General features: G+C 39.5%; 1 protein-coding gene across 1 annotated transcript; it reads right to left on the bottom strand.

Moving 5' to 3' along the window:
* Positions 1-1790: 1790 nt before the first annotated feature.
* IPPK (inositol 1,3,4,5,6-pentakisphosphate 2-kinase) lies at positions 1791-17685 on the bottom strand (the record flags this gene model as incomplete). Its single annotated transcript, XM_010019794.1, has 12 exons — positions 1791-2461; positions 3349-3428; positions 3919-4021; positions 5500-5650; positions 6762-7041; positions 8050-8122; positions 8562-8620; positions 9233-9322; positions 9732-9853; positions 12465-12531; positions 13317-13412; positions 17638-17685. Coding segments are annotated over 12 exons (1395 nt in total), but the record flags the coding sequence as incomplete, so codon positions are not given.
* Between the last annotated feature and the right edge of the window lie 1390 nt (positions 17686-19075).

Raw genomic sequence — 19075 nt, 5'->3', positions numbered from 1 at the left:
TCCATCACAACCAACTGCCTCATCCAGACCAAATCTACATGACTGTAAGTCACATACTTCTCAGGGAATGACAGCTGCTCGTGGAATCGAGGGGCCAAAGCCACAAACCAGAATCTCAGTAACATCATGGGACTTCCTGTTCAAGTCCACAGCTGCTCTAACTGCACCAGCAGGAGTGTGCCAGCTCCATTTATTGGTTATGAAAAAATATTTTATAGCAATGGTAAAATAGGTAGAGAAACCAAGAGCTAAAGAAACAGTATGTTTATAATACCATAATTGTAATAATCTGCTATTTGATCACTGAAATAGTCTCCTACTGTTGTGGTAGGTCAGGAAAAACTGGCAGGTCAGATTGGTTCTACAGTTGAGCAATGCCAAGGATTAAGGTTTGATAAGCAGCAATCTGTAAAAGAATACCTTGTTAGATATCAGGCAGGCTAATTTAAAATTTGGAATCTAGCAGACAGGCAAAAATCAGTGCTCTTTATCCACTGACATATTACTGTTTTAGCCGGTTTTGTGTAACCCTTAGTATATTTCATCTTTAGCTCTTTCTTCCATGAAAATGAAACTTCGTGACAGCACATGCTCTTCACTTGCATATTAACTGTGTGTAAAGTTACAGCATAAAACCCTGAAAAGTTTCCTTCCTTCCTCCTCTAACAGCTGGAGGATTTCTGGATTTCTCTCCCCTCAGGTCTCCTTTGGAAAGAAGGGGTTGTTATCACTGTCACCTACCAGCTTATTGCCCTGGTGCAGTGTCACATTTCAGTGAGGCACCTCACTAACGCGTTACCAGCAGCAGCAAAGCTCCACAGTGGTATGGCTTTGAGTTGTACAGGGGTTTCTGGGTTTGCTTTTTGAGTGTCAAGTAAAACTGAACCATTCAAACAGAAATCCCAATATAAATATATTTTTTAAATGCTAACCTACATTATCGTGAAAAACATGACCAGGAAGCACACGCTGCATTCAGGTAATGGCAGGTCACTGCAGCTTGAACAGCATCTCTGCACACTTCAGGGTGTGCAATCCACAAGCATGCAGGGAAAGTGCCTGTAGATTTTACCATCCTACCCTCTGTTTTGGATACATCCTCAGTCTCCAGCTCAGGATCTTCCTTGAAGATGGCTTTTACTGCAACATCTCACAAGGCTTCAGCTGCACGTACTAACATTTGCAAAGCAAAGCCATCATTAAATTGCTGATGTAGTGATACAAGCTTAGCTCCAGTACTCGCATGAGAAAGTGACCCCCTGCAGCTTCAGAAAAGAAAACCAGTTTTTTGTTACTTAAAACGAATGAGCCCAAAAGCAGCTGCTCCTACTACACAGCATGTGGGATATCAGTGATATAATGCCACCATGTGACACAATCTAAAAGAGCTGAAATAATCTGTAAAATGTAGAATATATTATTCTTACAGTTCATCTTAAATTAGGTAAGAGCGAGCTGTGGTTTCACCTTCAATAGCAGCACGTAATGTATAGAAAATACAAGACCAGTATGTCAGAGGCATTAAGCCCACCTGTCATGTACAATACAAAGACGCTTACCTTTAACCCTTTTCACTTTGTTTCAGAAGCTTTAGGTAGCTGCAAGGTGACCACAGAGCTGCTGGAGGCAGTCTGGTGTTCTTAATCTCATGTGTTTGTTAGAACTGAAAAGCAATAGGCAGCAACACAGTAGTTCCACAGGTCAGTTAACACTGGGGAAGCCACCTCAGCTGTATTTTCTGCTAAATGCTGTTATTTAATGTTGTTAAATTTATTAATTCAATAAATCTGTAATGCTAAAATGTTGTGTTAGGTTTTGTCACTCTTCTAGTGGGTATGAGTGAGGCTCAGAGCACAAGCTCCAAGGCAATTCTCTTGTTAGTAATTAGGCTTTCTATGTTAGTGCAGTACTTAGGAAACCTTTCTTTCTGTGCTCTTTCAATTCTAAGAAGGAATTCAACTTTTAGTATTAATCACATCTGTCCTCTAGTTCCAAGGTATGACACGTTATCTGTTCTGTCGTATTAAATACATTCATTGAGGCTATATAGCAAACGTGGTTTAGTGCTATTCCATGTCTTTGAAAGGCATACCAATTAAAAATCATTTCTGAAAGCAAAAACATTCACAGCTGAAAGATGCACTGAATACAATAGGGAAAAAACCCACCGTAACTGTATTCCATTAATCTTTCATTTTCTAATGTGTTTGAATAAAAAGAACCTTAAGGAAATGGTTACACCTTATGGAGAACTAATGTGCAGTCTTCATTCTCCTTGAAGAGAGTGGACATCACTGGGTCATCTTTGGCCTGTACATTCTTCAAATAATAGTTAACTATCTCGCTGTCCAGTTTGTACTGGTGGGGAATGCTTTCGTATGGTTTTAGGTCAAGGTCCAGCACAGAAACAGAAAAGGTGAATCTCGATTTGGATGTGAGTACCACAGGTCTTTGCTCAGAGCTGGAAAACAAAGAAAAGAAACTTCAGCTAATGCAGAATTTAGGAAAATATAGCTCCAGTTTAACCAGCCATAAAGTGAACATGCTGACACCTCTTCCAGCACTTTCCTTTCAGCTTCCACAGAGCTTAAAGCCAAAACATTACTCTCAATTACTGTGGCTGTGAGTAGTAAACCTAACCTGTTCTAGGTGGTAATGCATTCAAAGCCTTAATAGCCAGCAAAAGCAGAAAGAATCACTGCAGCTCCTACTCAGGTTGAAGGTAATACAAATTCAGTATCAGAACTAGTGCCCAGGCATACTCCAGGATGGAAGACTTAGGTCAACCACTGCACAAATAATCTCCATCATGAACATTTTATTCAAGAACTGCAGGCAAATGCAGAAAACAATAATCTCCAGAAATAACAAGGCTTTGGTGAAACGAACTCCCCTACAGAAGAGCAGACCAGTACTGCTGACACAAGTCAAGATGGACAACACTGTGGCTGAGCCTCCTTCCTTAGAGTGAGTCACCTCTATTATTGCCTCTAATTAGGCAGTTAATGGCAACTTGTCTTGAAAAATCTTTCATACAAGGACACCAAGGCAGAATTGTACGTGCCTAGTTAAAAACAAGTATATATCTACTGTGAACAGTCAAGTCAAATTTTAAGGAAGTAAAATATAAAACAATCTTTTGTACCATCTTAAAACTTCAGAAACAGACGTTTGTCTTAAGTATCTTAAATCAGAACTCTACCTTACTAATATGCTCACAGCAAAATATTTGGATTCTGCCCCCACCCCCAAAATCCAGACCCCCACTTTTTAAAGTTGACTGAACTGTGCAAATGCATCTTCAATTTCTAAATCAGGGGGAGTCACCTGGACACAGGCACCTCTTACCATTCATCTTGCAGGCAGGGTGAAAGGGCAATCATGAGGGAACAGTCTTTAGCAGTCATTGCTATTCTGTACTGCTGCACCTGTACAACATAAAAATAACACAGATTTCCTCTTACACTTCAGTTGCCTTTAGCAAAGCATACTGTTCTTTATGGGGGGCATTAGCATACTCAGTATGTTGGTACTTTAAGAGCTGGAAATTATTTCTGTAACAGATGGCTAACAGGAGCAAGTGATTTTACAGCATCCTATGTAAGAATCCTGTTTATTTATTTCCTACAGATACTTTAACTGAAGGCCAAAACAGCACCAGCTCTTGCAAGTGTCTCTTCAATCCAGAAAGGCAACCACCAGCTTTAATTTTTCTCCCCAAAACTGGTGCTAAACATGTTTGGTTTTAACGCCTTCTGCAACACAGATGCACCCTGGCACGATTAAGAATTTTTAACTGTGCAGACCTCTGGCAAGCCAGCAGCAATGCTGACACACTGTCCACCCCTTCCAGTGAGACAGGAGTGTATTAAAATTAACAGACTAAATAAGCTTCAACACCACACACAGGAAACATACCTTTGTTAACGCAAATGCTACTGTCCCGTCATCTTCAGTTGAAAGATCCAGCAGCTTCTCATAAAATGCTTCATTGTAAGGTCCATCTATCTGTAACGTACTTCTAAATAAATTTTAAAATTTTAAGATTTACAGACAGCTAAGATGATTTACAGGTTTTCAGTCACATTTTTCCTCAGCAGCCCAGATACTCTGATTAGAACAAACAATAACATTAATAAACGTAGCAACAGGTTAATACTCGGAGATCCAACACCATGACCTGTCCCTGTTATTTTCATATCACTCAAGACTTGCTGCTGCTTAGGACTTCAGCTGTTTTGGTTTTTTCAAGATGGACCACTGTTAATCCACTGCCACCTGTGTATCACTACAAGATCAGTATTTTTTGCAAAAAATAAGTAAGTTTCGAAACATTTAACAATTTGCAGGAGCTCCCAGAGCCTTGCTGAGCATACTGAGAGGGTGCACTCCTCTGGCAAGGCCCTGCTCTGCCCCTGCTTCATAGTGTGTGCTCACAAGGGAGTGGTTTGGCCTCCTGGCTTCCTTCCTTTCCATGTTGGACACCTGAACTCTACCTGTAAAGCAGAGCCCATAATGAAGTGGGGTGTTCAGCACACAAACACAACACAGATTAAAGAATACCTTTACAACTTATTTGTTTAAGGTTATCAATATACAAGTAAGCCACACTGCAAGTGATTTAAGCAGAACTGGAGGCCAATCCATTACCTATAGGACAACCCTTCAACTCCACGAGGAGCCCAAAGACCTGAAGGAACTCAAGCAGAAGCGGCTCGCACGTGAAGCCAGAGTGCCCTCGTGTGAGCAACGGCAGAAGTACAGGCGAGCTGCAGCACAGAACGTAAAACGGCATCCAAGTCAAAGCTTGTTACAGCAACTACTATCGCAACTACTAAAGCTTTATTTGAGAACAAATTAGGAGCTTGCAATGCCCAGTATTCTATTATTTCTTTACCAGGCAAGAAGTACCATAAAATAAAGATTCTTGTGCTTCAAAAGCATGGTTTGAGCACTTGCAATGTGGGCTACAATCTGCCATTTGAAGCTATTTGTATCGTGCAACAAGGGCAGGCTGATTCAGAGCTGCTGCAGGGCCTTGCAGGTACAGGCTAGATTGTTGCAGAATATGAAATTCAGGGGTTTGAAGGGCAGGTTGTAGGTAGGCCAATATAGACTTGAGAATGACTAAAAACATCGTAATTGCTGCAGATGTATCTCTAGCTCCACCGGTACCGAAGGCAGGAGAAACCATCCATCTTTCCTCAAATATAGAGCCTCCACAATTAAGGAGCAGGGCATTGTTCTCTCTTACTCTACTGTGAACTTCCTGTAATCATTATGTAAAAATTCAGGCCAAAGTGAGTAACATCAAAACTTTTTAACAATAAAGCTCATCTTTTATGTTTCCTGGCATTTCAAGTTAGAAATTCAGAACATGCAATCCATGAGGAAAGGCTGCATACAACCTAACAAGATAGAGAGAGTGTCTGCACAGAGCCAACCTTGTCTGTGTACCTTCTTAATCAGAATTGAAAAGAAAAGCCGTTTAAGTCTTACCTCTCTTCAGGAAATTCCTCTAAGTACTGTTCAACTCTACTGTACAAAGGATGGAGTCCTTCAATATCCAGCATGTCCAGCATCTGAGCCTGAAGGGTTTTATAAAGGAGACAACCCCTCGGTAAGCCAGAGCTTTCCAATTTATGTTTACCTAGAAGAAAATGTATGTTTCAGTAAGACAGACACAAGTGATATCTTTGCTTCATCTTGCCATTACACAACTGTTCAAAAAGCAAATCCAAACACCCTTCAGACCAAGGCAGGGTGACACAGCCCCAAAACACTTCAGTTCCCAAACACCAATGTGCCATGTGCATGTGTACTAAATTACACATTAGCATTAATTCTGACTGCAGAATAAAAAACACCTGGTATACAACTCTACAAATTGCTCAAAAAAATTAACTACCCAAACCCCACACACTTCCACTGCAATCTACTTCCTTAAGTCTACAAGAGACATCTGTCATGAGTTTCAAGCCACCGCAAATTCACTTTCAGCAGTATGAACTGTTGGCAGGAAGTAATCCAGCATTTCAGACACTGGGTCTTTTTAATCTAGTATAAAGAGATACATATTTGCTGTCATTTCTGTAAGACAGCTCAGGTGTTCTCCACCACAACAAAACCAACCAGTAATAACAAAAGACCTTCCTCAAAAGCAGCATAAGAAACATGCTGTTTGTGTAATTAGGGTAACTAGCAGCATCTTGAATAATCAGAGCTTTACAAAACTCATGCACTGAGGAGTTAACATTATTTACAGTTTTTCCATTCTCACTTCCCATTCCTTTTCCCTCCAGTATGCATACCTTTCTCTTCACCAGGAAATGAAGAAAATGAGCTATGCCCTGTCCGTCAGAGGCTTTCAGGAGGAGCAGGGAATGGCAACAAACAGGTGTCACATAAACCAACCAAAGCAGCCAGGCTGCATCCCATACAACATCAACATTTCTCACTTATTTGAAATATCTGATGGTTATCAGCTCAAACTGGTATTTCCTTCAAATTTTCCTCTACCATCTCCTGAATTTCTTTTTATCCCTGTCATAAGGTACAGTGCTAGCAGCACTCACTGCAAGGTTATACCAAACCCAATTATCCAGCAGTTAACGCAGCTCGGAACTCATCTTTTAAACCTCATGAAAAACTCCACTGTTTCCCTTCTCACATCACTATTAAACAGCAAAAGAGAGGCAAAGATGTGAATCATTATATGATGACAGTTAATTACTGACAACACTTAAGAAATTGTTTCTTACCATTTCTCACTAGCTCCTTATTAAATGCACTTGCTTCACAGTAGCTTCTTCCTTGTGAAATGGGAACTGTCTTCATATCACCTGCCCTGCAGGCATCAGTACTACTTAGTAGCGTCATAGTTATAACATGGATTAGTTCTTTAACAATTGTCCTTGTGCAGTGTGGTCCACTGACCAACCCATTGGAAGGAAAAAAGAAAGGTTTTAAGTGACGAGCAAGTTCATTCCAGTCAGAGACACAGTCCTGGTCATCTTTACAGCCATAAATTAGTTCCCCATTCTGCAAACAAGGAGGGGGGGGGGGGAAAAAGTAGTATTTAGGTACTTCATGAATCCCAGTTATTCAAACTTGGTTAAAGCATCAGATTTAATATTTTAAGGCACATAGCACAGAAAAGTGTTACTGTTTTAGCAGTCTGCATACAAACACACACATCCTCAATCTCTTATAAATCTGCCTTCTGAAGTTTGATCAGATACCACAGGTAACAACCTTTGAATTAGGACCAAAAGCCCATTTAAATCAGGTGCTACCTTCCCAACTTAACTGTAAGTAAATCAGAACAATAAAAGTGAACTGATACTGAGCACATTCTCCTTTCACTTCTTTCTGAATAATGTCAATAGTTAAAAAGAACCATATCAGACAACCTTCTTCTAAAGGCCAGACTGGAAAATGGAAGGCTGTAATAAGGGACGTAAAAGGTGTGATAGTTACCTGTACTAATGGAAAACATAGGAAAGTTCATGCAGGTTTTATAAATTCAAATAGGTGGTTTAATACTGGAAATGAATTGTAAAGAGTATTTCCTAGAATTAATGTGAAAATCTGCATAAGCCATCAGTTACTGCTCTGTATTTTTCCTACATTAATGCCATAGAAAAGCTAACTTTTGCTTTCCTGAGGAAGGCATGCTGTGCATTTGGCCTGCATGAATGCCATAACAGTCATTTAAAACAAAGTATTTGCAGCAACATGCAAAGTTCTTTACTTTCTTCCTTCTGAAGAAGCACATAAAGTTTTAAAACTCTGGTCATCTTTAGAAGTCATTGTCTATTAGGTGTTCCTTGGCGACTCTTTCAGACTCACTAGCTCTGGGAAATGATCACTTACCAGTCCTAACTTGGAATCTAAGAATTTTCCTGTTTTCTTCTGTTGGTGGGGTCCAATAGTGATGCTGCTGATTAGGAAAGTCTGAAGTAGGATCCTGACTGTTCAGATCCTGAAGTCAAATTGTTTAAAAGCAAAGGCAAAAAGGAAGCAAACAAAGAGATTTGACTGTTTTACCTTAAATATTTTCAAGTTGTTCTGTGGCTCCTGTAATAAGCTCTTCAAAGCAAAGTGCATTCTCTGTTTATTTCTAGAGGGAAAAAAAAAAGTATATGTATTTTATCACAGCCCTTAGATGTTTACACCCCTGCCTGGAGGCCTCTATGGAATCAGAACTGCTGCCTGAAGCAAACACACCCATTTAAGCATGTTACTCCCACTGAAGTCACTTCAAAGACAAAGTGACTGTTTGCAATTGGGACTTCAAATCTGAGTACTAAACAGCTCTTAGGTTTATCGTTTTGTAGCAAAAGGCACTGGTGCATTAATAAGCAACTCTTGACTCTTGAAATAGGTGTAAAGAGGTATACAGCACCAGAAATATTCACTGTAAATCGCAGACAAAACAGTCATGGATCATCATCCTTAATACTGGAGTAAAGGTCAAAGTAATCTGAGAAAGAAATCTGTAACAGATTATTTTCTGGGGAAAACACCACCAAAAGAATCAAGTTTACGTATTTCCTTACCCTGAGAAGAGATCCAATGGGCAGTATTTACTTGGTCGCTTCCATTTTCCATTTGCTACCTGTTGAAAAGCCACACCACTTGTTAATCTCTTTCTGCAGTAACTACTCAGTTTTTTTCACTGTCAGGTGTGTGACACTAACATCCTGTCTTCAGAAGTCCCATGACATTTAAAACCCTTTGAACATAAAATGTATGACCATTGTGGGTCTTCCTGGTCATATTTAGCTCAAAGTCACTCAAATTGCATTCACAAACAGAAAGCATGGTGAAAGGTCACACTAAATTACAGCATGGAATATTTACAGGATTTCCAGCACACAATGGACATCAGTCAAATGGATTCCCTGTGCATGAGGTGCTGTTATGAGCCACAGAATGCCATGAATCACTGTGCATTTGATGAGCTGCACTTGAAATTTGACATCTGAGTTTACCCAATCAACAGCATTAATAGTCCTCAAAGGCTAATATTGTTTGCTTCCAGCTTCCCACAGAACTTGTTCCATCCCTCACTACACAGATTCACACCCAGCAACTCAGATGTGTATCCACCTACTATCTTTAGTCGTATCAGAAATTTAAGCAAGTTTCAACAGGGAAGTAAAACTGGAATAGCAAATAAAGCACATCAGAGTTAAACGAAAGCAGGATGACTTAAAAAATAAATTACCTTTAGATGCTGATGCATACAGTAACGACACACCTTGTGCTTTATCTCCTGTGAAACATGGCTGGAAAAAGGAATGAAGCCACACTTTGGCTAAAACAAACAAAAGATTAGGTATGTAAGTTTATTACTTTATAGAAATGTAAGAGCACACAATACACAATCTTTTCCAATTAAAGGAAAATTAATTAAAAAATACACCAGTCAACATCCAACACTTAAAAGCTGTATAACATTCCCAATTATTTTAGAGACCTCACTTAAGAAATGAGGACACACAAAACTGCTGTGGCCTGCAAAAAAAGCCTGGTAAAACTGGGGTATTTCCCAAGTTTTAAGAGATCAGGAATTGGAAGAAGGAGGGGAACATTTCATCCGATGAGTCACAGTGGAAGCAGTGAGCTCTGCCTTATCCCACTGCTGCATTTGTTTGCAACTGCTCTGGTCAGTATGTACTTCAAGAACACAAACGAAACCCCCAGAAGGATCTTCTGCTCCATACCTTAATCTCTATGCAGAGGATCGGCCGGTGTTCCACAAAACGATAGGTCTGCAGCCTGGTCAGGTTAGGAAGGCACATGGCATAACCACTAAGAGTGTCCATATCTTTATCACAGCGAGACTCTGGGGGAAACAAACAAAAAAACCCCAAACAAACAAGAAAATTAGGTGTGTGTATTTTTAGTTACTCTGTAGTTATCTTGTTCACCAGGTGGGGTGGGAACAAACGAAGGAAAAAAGACAGACAGGACACACGTTAGCAGGCTTTAGCCACTTATGCACTTGCATACATTTGCCCTCCCCATTCTCAACACCCATTCTCAGCTTCCTCAGCACTGCCACAGGCACAAAGTCTGTCTCATGAGCTGCTTTTAGTGCATGGATCCCAGCTCATTCCAAGAAACGTATCAGTGAGGCCTGAAACAGAAAGGGAGTGCATTGAATTGGCTGACAACAAGTAAAGGAACGACTATATTCAAAGACATGCAACTGCATCAACTACCATTCTTCAGTCTAGTGAAGAGGAATCTGGGAGAACTGGCAGGAATATCATCAACTGTTCAGAAGTTCAGGAGAAAGTGTAAATCTAAACACAACCTGCAAGTGGCTTCGCTCAACTCCTCAGTCTGTATGGAGTCCCACCCCAGCCATTGCAGTGTTCACATCAGAATAGTAATAGGTGAAAAGGAACACAGAAGGAACAAAAGTTAGCTTCCCCCTCCTCACAACTTCAAACAAGAATTTCCTCTCTTATGACCACCCCTTTAAAAATAGCATTTTTTAATATCATCCAGATTAACAATCCTGAGAAGAAACAAAGTAGCAAAATTATTTCAGACTAAGAGGCATTATGTAGATAAAGCCTTCTTCCACAAGCACCCTTAGGGACAGAGAAATGTCTGCAAGATTTTAATTCAAAAATCTTAATTTTTTATTTCAAAATTCAAATCTTCAATTTTTTGTTCAAAAATTTTAATTCCATTTTAATTCAGATTTAACAAGAACATACACTTCCAGGTTTTAAATTGTCTGTTACTGAAGAGACATACAGAATACATGTGTTCTGTTATGGTTTCCATTGCTAACAAAACATTCTGAAAAATATATCATTTTGGAAAAAAATAATAATCTCAATTGAATGAAAATGAAGCCTCATAAAGCATTAGCCTGCAGCTACATGCTGTACTTCACTGGAATGTGCAAGAAGAAACCTTTCCCCAACAAAATGCTGGGGTTTGGTTTTTCATCTAAACTTAAGCAAAAGTACATCCATGTTCAGCTGAAAGACACTTGTCAAATCAGACAGACCCAGAAATCTGAAGTATTACAGAAGGTCTTTCATGAGTTAGACAGGCTTATGTGAAAAGTAATAGCAAAGGAAACAATCTCCTCAAAGTTTAACAGAAAAAATCCTGTTAAAAAACAGTGAGATCTGCAGTTGTAAAGCACTTGGACAGCTCCTGATGATCACATTTCTTCCTCTAAAGAAATCACCAGGAGCTGCAGACACAAAAATTTTAACTGTAAGAAATAAAACCAAATTCTATCATTCACTTCTATCAGAGGACTGTTGATTTTGTAACTTGCATTAGACACCACTTACTTTCCTTGCTGATTTCTAGCACTGTGGAACTGTTTCTCAAAGAGATGAGTCAACAACAGAGAGTGTCCTGTGCTCGCTATATGTAAATTAACACAATTCTTCCTGGATCAAAGGCATCAAAGCACTGGCTACAATACTTTGATTTAATACCACCTTTTTCTTGAAGGAATTTTGCTAAAGCAGGAGTTCCTGGCTGTCCTCCAAAACACCAAGAACATACCATGAGCAACATCTTCTCATTGCCCTTTTTAGAGCTTACACCTCAGTGTACTTTTAGCTACACATGAAGAATGATCACGCAGGTGTTGCTGACTAAGCATGACAACACCAAGTTCTGTAGCACTTCACACCAAACACATAAGAGATCGCCAGACTGTGAGTCCTGCAGCATGTGCCATAAGGTTGCACAAAGTCAGTGCACCCTTCCCTTCACATACTTGTCCCCTTCAATCCCCCTGTCCAGGGAACTTGTGCCTCACCTCTGGATAGAGACCCCAAAGCACTATGTAAAAGCTGGGAGAAACCAAGCACCACCCCATGTCCCAGGGGCACCCACTGAACTTCAAAGGCAGCACATCCTGTAACACCACAAGCTCTTGAAGTGAGACAAGCCCAGCGATCAGGAGAGAGATATGGAAAGCTAGAACATTCAGCTGCACACTGCTCAAGTGCTATAACTCAAAGGATGCAAGATGCTTAACCCCAAGTGAAATACAAACACTAAAACCAAAACAATTTGGTGTGGAGTTTCTGAAACTATCTCTCTTCCAAAGCTCTGCTGCAGAGTTCAGGAGAAGCAGCTGATGGAATTGAAACAATTATTTCAGGACACATTTTCCACCTCCCTCACAGACCTTTGCAGAGGACTCCAAAGCAAGGTGAAAGCTTGTTCAGGAATTAACAAGCACAGGCTTATACAGGATCCTTTTCTACAGTTTCATGAAACTACCATGAGATGCAATTCTAGAACACACCTGTTTTTTCCGCAATAAATTCTAAACTTGTCACTGTCCAAATATTAAAAAAAGTTTTCTCATATTCCAAGGTATGATACTTTTTTACTTTATAATAAAGCAAAATGCTTTACAGCTTGAGGAAGGGTCTGTTTTTAATGCTATCCCTGGCACTTACCTGGCCTCTCTGGCTGAATTTTTAAGCAGAGCTGTCTTACAAAGTCCAAAGGCAGTTGAATAATTTCCTATTAAAAACAAACAAAAGAAAACATTTCAACACAAAAACTAACATCTTAAAATGGCATACCAGAGTTCAGTGGATGTTATCAACTGAATATTAAGCAAAAAAGTCAGCAGCTTCCCCTTCTGATTAACCATCTCTATGAAGGCCTGCACCTGCAATCACTTGCAGTACGTACTTCACTATGAAAACTATAACTAATTTAAATAAATGCACAAGAAAGAGCATTTTCAGTGACAGTTTCATTGCATGAAGAAACCTTCTTCATTTTGTCCTTCTCCCATATGAAAAAGTCACATTTCATCCCGTCCCAGGTCTCACCCCCAACCTTTCCAAGGCAGAATTGTGTAACTCAGCTTCTGGAAGATGCTGTAACTTCTCCACTCGGGTATCTGATGTTCAGCTAACTAGACGTGGCCACCCCAAAGAACAGAGTGAATGGCAAGGAGAAAGGTTACCTCTGACCGCACAGAAACCTACACAGTTTTCATGGGCCAGATTTCTCCCCTTGTTTTGCAGTTAGTCTAAAAACCTCTCTCACACCTCTAACCTCATGCAGGGCAAAGAAATTATCACCCTTTTCATTAGTAGCCTGAAATAGTACAATTCCATTACCTCATCAGCAAAAAGCAGGATCTCTGTTCTGATCCAAATGCTTCTTGTGTGTGTTTATCTTGCTTAGGAATATCTGCAAGCCCTATTAATTCCTTTTACTGGCATTCAGTGCTCCCCAAAACACATCAGTGTTTACAATGCATAAGCCATTTATTTTACCAATGAAACACTTACCCCATGGTGAACATAGTTCTCCCCAAAGAACTGCTTCATAACATGTTTTCCAAAGTCCACAATGTTTTGCAGATGGTGTAGTATTTCCTCTGAAGTCTGGAACACAGAAACAGGGTAACTTAACTATGAAATAACGATAAACAACACTCAGGAATACATACAGGTAGTAGTCAACGATTTAGCAAAGTAATTTAATTGCTCTACTGAGTCTGGTAGGTCAGTGCACACTGAAATTAAACAGACATGCAAAATGTGCCACATTTGATTCCCTACTGCTGCCTGAGGGGCTGAGATATAAACAGGAAAAGTCAGAAAAAATCAATCTTCTTAAATTTCAGGGGGAAAAGGACAGAGAAAATGAAGAAGGTGGAAGAAGGAGAGATTAACTCAAGATCTACTCTGTGTTTGACCATTATTCTTAAAATAGCTCAAGGAACTGTTAATAGTCAAGAGATGCACAGCATGTCTTCTTATCAACTGCTTAAGTGAAGGTGAGGCTTTGAGTGTTACAAAACACGGCACTTGGAGATTTGGAAGAGAATGGCCACAAAAAGCGAGCCATACCACAAACTCTGCAGGAACAGGTACAGAATTTGGCATCTATCCCATATCCTGCCCCAGACAATGAAAAATCTGACTATAATGTCATATTCCGTTAATTCTAAGTTATGTGCCTACAAGGAAATACCACAGTTCTTCTACAAGTCCAAAATGTCAAGCTAGGTAGAAAGGAAGCTAAATGAGCACTAGCAAGACTGCAACAGTAGCGCAGTCTATGAAAGACTTCTGCTTGTGAAGAGGCAGCAGAGAAGCTTTACAACAATATTATCCCACTCCCAGTGTACTCTGCTTCTCTGCACAGTATTTAATTGTTACAATAGACAGTCTCCAAGCTCCTGCATGCTTTACTAACACAATGCCTACAGCCTACCACTGTGCACTATAAAGCACCAAACCATATAGATTTACTCTTGGGATTAAGTAACAGTGGAGGAAAAGGAAGTGCAGCAGTTATGTCCAAGTTAAAAAATCAGAAACGAAAGAACACAAGCAGGAGAACACACACACACACAAAACAAAAAAAGCAACCAAAATCAGAATCAACCAGCAGAGTAAGAAAAAATAAAACACTAGGAGGACAACACTCAGATAAGGACAAAGTCTAGAGAAAGGAAGAAAGACCACATCCAACATAAATAAAAACCATTTATGGGTAGAAGGAGATTGTCACTAACTAGGCAATCTTACAAACTTTGTTGTATAATACCATCACAATAGGAAGATTTCTTTTCCACCAAAAGCATTTGTTATCTAACAAGCTTACACAAGTTGTGTAGGACTATGAAAGATTTCATTACTGTAACACAAGTCTGCTAAGCCTACATCCCCAGTCTATTCTGCCTCTATCAGGATTCAATTGCCAGACTGAAGCAGCAATACACAATGCTGCAATATGTAATAATGCTTTACAGAAAGAAAAGTTACTACAGTAATATACAGCACTACACAGTTGCTTCAGTAACATACTGTGCTACATACTGTTACTTCATTACCCAAAACATTAACCAGAAACCCAATCCTTTGCAGCAAGTAGGAAAACCACAGTTTTTCCAAAGCACTTCACAGCGTTTCCATCATTCTCTAAAGGCCAGGACAGCATTTATTCTGCAAAATGCCTAGCATATTGTATGTTGAGTTGTTTCTCTGAACAGCTTTCCCTGAATCCTTTCAAGAGAGCCAAAGTAAGCTTGGAGTCTCTTCACAACAGGCAATCTTCCACTGCTTAAGTCTTAGAACAAAACACACACTGTGATGCCTGAGTAACTTCCTCAACTGCAGTCATCTGGTCTGAAGAAGTGTATTTAAGGAAAAATGATTATCAGGCAACAAGACATGCGAGCAGGCCACCCACATGGGTATGCAAAAGGGTATTTTACAGGAGTGTTGTTTGCCTTTTTTTTTTTTTCTCCTTTCTTAACATGTACATGTATATACACATTGGGAAATAAGCATTTCTGAAAATCAAGACATCCACTGCTGCTGCTACTAATACCAGGAAAGATTCACCAGTTAAAAAGATAAATACAACTTGAAAATTACAAACCAAGCTATGACATCTGCTCACCTATTTTATATACTCTGAACACAACAAAAACCAAGTAACAGGCTACTGGATCATCACCTTTCAACACTACAAAAAGCTCAGATGAAAAGCTTTTGAAGGACCCATCATTACTGCCAGCTCACTTAGCAATATAGCAAAACTCATGAAACAGGTTCCCTAAAATCAGCCAAAACCCCCAAAAAACTCATGCAGAAGACTCATATACTAAAATTAGCAATATGCAAGTAAAAATTCCACAAGTCCTAACACTTGACTTCCTACTCAAAAAATACAAGCTCCAGAGTTACATGATTATTTCTCATTAAAACACTGAATTGTAACAGTAAGATTACAATCTGCAGTATCACCACCTGCTTTAACTACTAGCTTATCTAGTTCCAAATCCATAACCAAACAGTATAAAACCAAAGCAGAATCCAGACTTCTTAAACCTTTTCCAAAGGAGTGCAGCAGAAGAGACTGAGACCTGTTTGTCCACATCCGAATTTCAGAATGTGTCTTACTAGAAAAGTCTGTTCCAACTGCTTCTTTCAGAGTTGTTTACATTGGATGAGCTACAATGTCATACGTATATATGTAAACACAACATATATTTATCCTAACTCATCTTGCACTAGTCAGGAATACAGATTACACCTAAAAAAAACCAACACATTTTCCCCTCTACAGCATTCAAGAACCTGAGCAGCATTCACATACTAAAAGAACATCGTGCCCAGGAGATTTTGTTCTTGTGTTTCACTATCCCAATCCAAAAAGCTATATGCATGCCACAGAAGCTTTATCAACTTCAACACTGTGGTGGGTAATTGTGACATGTCACTTTCTGCCTTCCTTTGTGACCTCATCATACTTTGTCAGTTTTTTAAAAACAATTACTATGCAACAAAAAAGAGGGAGAAAGAAAGATGGTACTCAGCAGTTTCTTTTCTTAAATAAATGGCAGTCAACTGACCTTTCGCTTAAACTTGTGGTCTAATTCTCCCTGGCTATATTAAAACTTGAGATAGGCACTGTTTTCCTTTCTTCCAATCCACTGGATTCTTCCCTGTTCTTGTAAAAACTCTAAACATTATTATCTTGGACTACTACAGAAGCACAGGATACATTTTTGAAATCCTGCCACTACAAACAGATCAAAAACTTAGCTGAATCATACTTTAGTTTTACCAGACTTTATTTCAAGTATAATAGCAGAAAGGCCACCAAATAACTCCTACATACACTACTGTGTTCATCGGGTTTACTTTCTGATCTACTTTAGAAGCTTCTCTTTTGACCATTGTTAAACTTAATGTATTTTGCATTCATCTTCCCAATTTAAAGCAAAATGCCTTTCCTGCACATTTACTTTACATTCACCCTTGTTCCTTTTTTCCTAAAATTAAGCACTCCTCCCCCAGCTCCCAGTATAGCCAGAATTCTTTTTATATTTCTTTTCTCATCAGAAAAGTCTGCCACTGAACGTGACAAAGTGGCTCAGAAGCTGCTGTAGCTCAAACCACTCCCTGTATCTCTCAGATAACACACCCTAAACACTACTCATGAAGTTGAGGAAATGGCAGAACTTGAACCTCCTGCCTTTTGTGCTCTTTTTTCTTCTCCTCGGAGCACTTTTATTTTTACCCTCCACCTTTGATCTATGATCATTTTATATCCCTTTTAAAGCAAATCTAAGGTAATTCATTCCAGTTCCTTCTCAAGCAGAAAAACCTTCTGCCACAGCCCAAGAAACTGGCAGACTGTGTCCTACCCATGTCCTTTTCACAACAGACAGAACACTAAAACCACTCACTGGCAAAGGCTATTCTGTGAATATTTCATATCTTTGTCCAAATTCCATGGCTTTTTAGCTACTGAATAGGTAGTCCACAGCCCACCTTTATCATGACACCAGTCCTGTGCTGTTCCTCTTCTATCCCACCCAGCAAGAGTCAGTGAGACTGTCATTTCTTCCTCAGCATCGCCGCACTCCCATATGTTCATATGCCAGATTAACATTTTCTCTGTTGCCAAAGCCATCCTTACAGGGATCGTGCCTTCTACACACTGCAGTTTTAGAATCTGTCCCACACAAAAGTCTCCACATCAGCAGTCACATAATCTTAGCTACATAAGACAACCTCAAATTTCCTCCTCTTGCCAAAACTCCTGGAACATAACCACATTGTGAAATATCTGCATGTTGAATCTTACCTTGTTCTGGTTTGGGGGGGACTTCAAAAACCGCAACACCACACAGCGCTAAAGAAAAATAGGAAAGAATATGATTTCATTAGCATATAAGTACATGATGATTTCTAACAGCACAATTATCTGATTTCCCAACCTACCTCAGCTGAAAAATTGAGGGGCGGGGGGAATAGGCATTCTAGATGGTTATTTCACTCCACTTGAAATCAAATACACCAATGTCTGTTGTCAGATTTTGCATCACTTTTACAAGGCAGCCTCTCTGCACTTCCAGTCATTATGTGTAACAGTAAATACTCCCTTAGCTTATAGCACTGCTCTGAAAACCTGGTAAAACACAGGTTCAAGCAAACAGAAAAACACCCTACCATTTTCACACTGAAGGTCTTTGAGGGGGGAGCAAGACTCACTTAGATGTCATCTGCTTACAATATCAGCACAGCATTACAAAACATTAAGGAGATACCGGCTACCAGCAGTAGTTACACAGCAATACTTAACGCTAAAACCTGCTACTTCTACACTTCCAAAAAGTAAACATGTAACAGGACAAATGGATCAGATTTCTAAATAATTTACTTTTCTATCAGATTTCGTAACAATTCAGCAACCTTTGTATGTCAAAGCACACAAAGTCTAAACACATCCTCAGCCTTTAAGAGTTCACATAAAAATATTTTTCAGATGTCCGAAGTAAGTTAGGCCTTTCGCCTTAAGGTTATTAAGGGAGGATCTTCCATCACAGAAGTCACCTGAAGTACCTTTCTCTCAAAAAAAATCTTGTTGACATCAACCATTACACTTGGTAAATAGATTTTTTTATATTAAAATCAAATTCTGACATAGTATTAAGGAAGCTGCAGCCTCACTAGGTAAGACAACACATAGCCCTTCCTCAGATTAGTCAGTCTAAGTATCTGCTCCTCAAGATATCTACTCCCTCTGATGTACTACAGCCTATTCAGACAAAACGTGGATAAAACCAACTGGGCACCACAGTAGGTAGAGATGAACAGCTGTTTTCTGGAGTTTCATTGTCTCCATTTGGACCTTACCTAAACACACCAAAAAGGGTTACATTTTATTTAAAGCACTACCAAAAAAGTACTAATACTCAGATTTCCTGACAAAGATAATGCAGGCAAAATGTTATAGTTACACTTCAGGTTTAAGGAATCTTAAGTTTTTTCCCTACCAAATGACTTGCCATTAAAAACCTCCCTCAGCATGACAGCAACAGATATATTCCACATTTCAGGGCTGAAGGCTGTCTCTGGACAGTGCTGAGTGGGAGAGAGCTGCAGTCATCTTTGATTGCTAACATGTAGAGAAAGAGCAGGAGGAGAAAAGCAAACCAGACGACAATCCCAAACACTTAACAAAACAAGATCCAGGTTCAGACATTGGTAGTGAAACCCAGAAACAGGCCCTTCAATATCTA

Source organism: Nestor notabilis, unplaced genomic scaffold (genome assembly GCF_000696875.1).
Source record: "Nestor notabilis isolate BGI_N333 unplaced genomic scaffold, ASM69687v1 scaffold34588, whole genome shotgun sequence".
NCBI lineage: Eukaryota > Metazoa > Chordata > Aves > Psittaciformes > Psittacidae > Nestor > Nestor notabilis.
The sequence above is the reverse complement of the archived record's forward strand: the minus strand, read 5'-3'. Positions and strand labels throughout refer to the sequence as shown.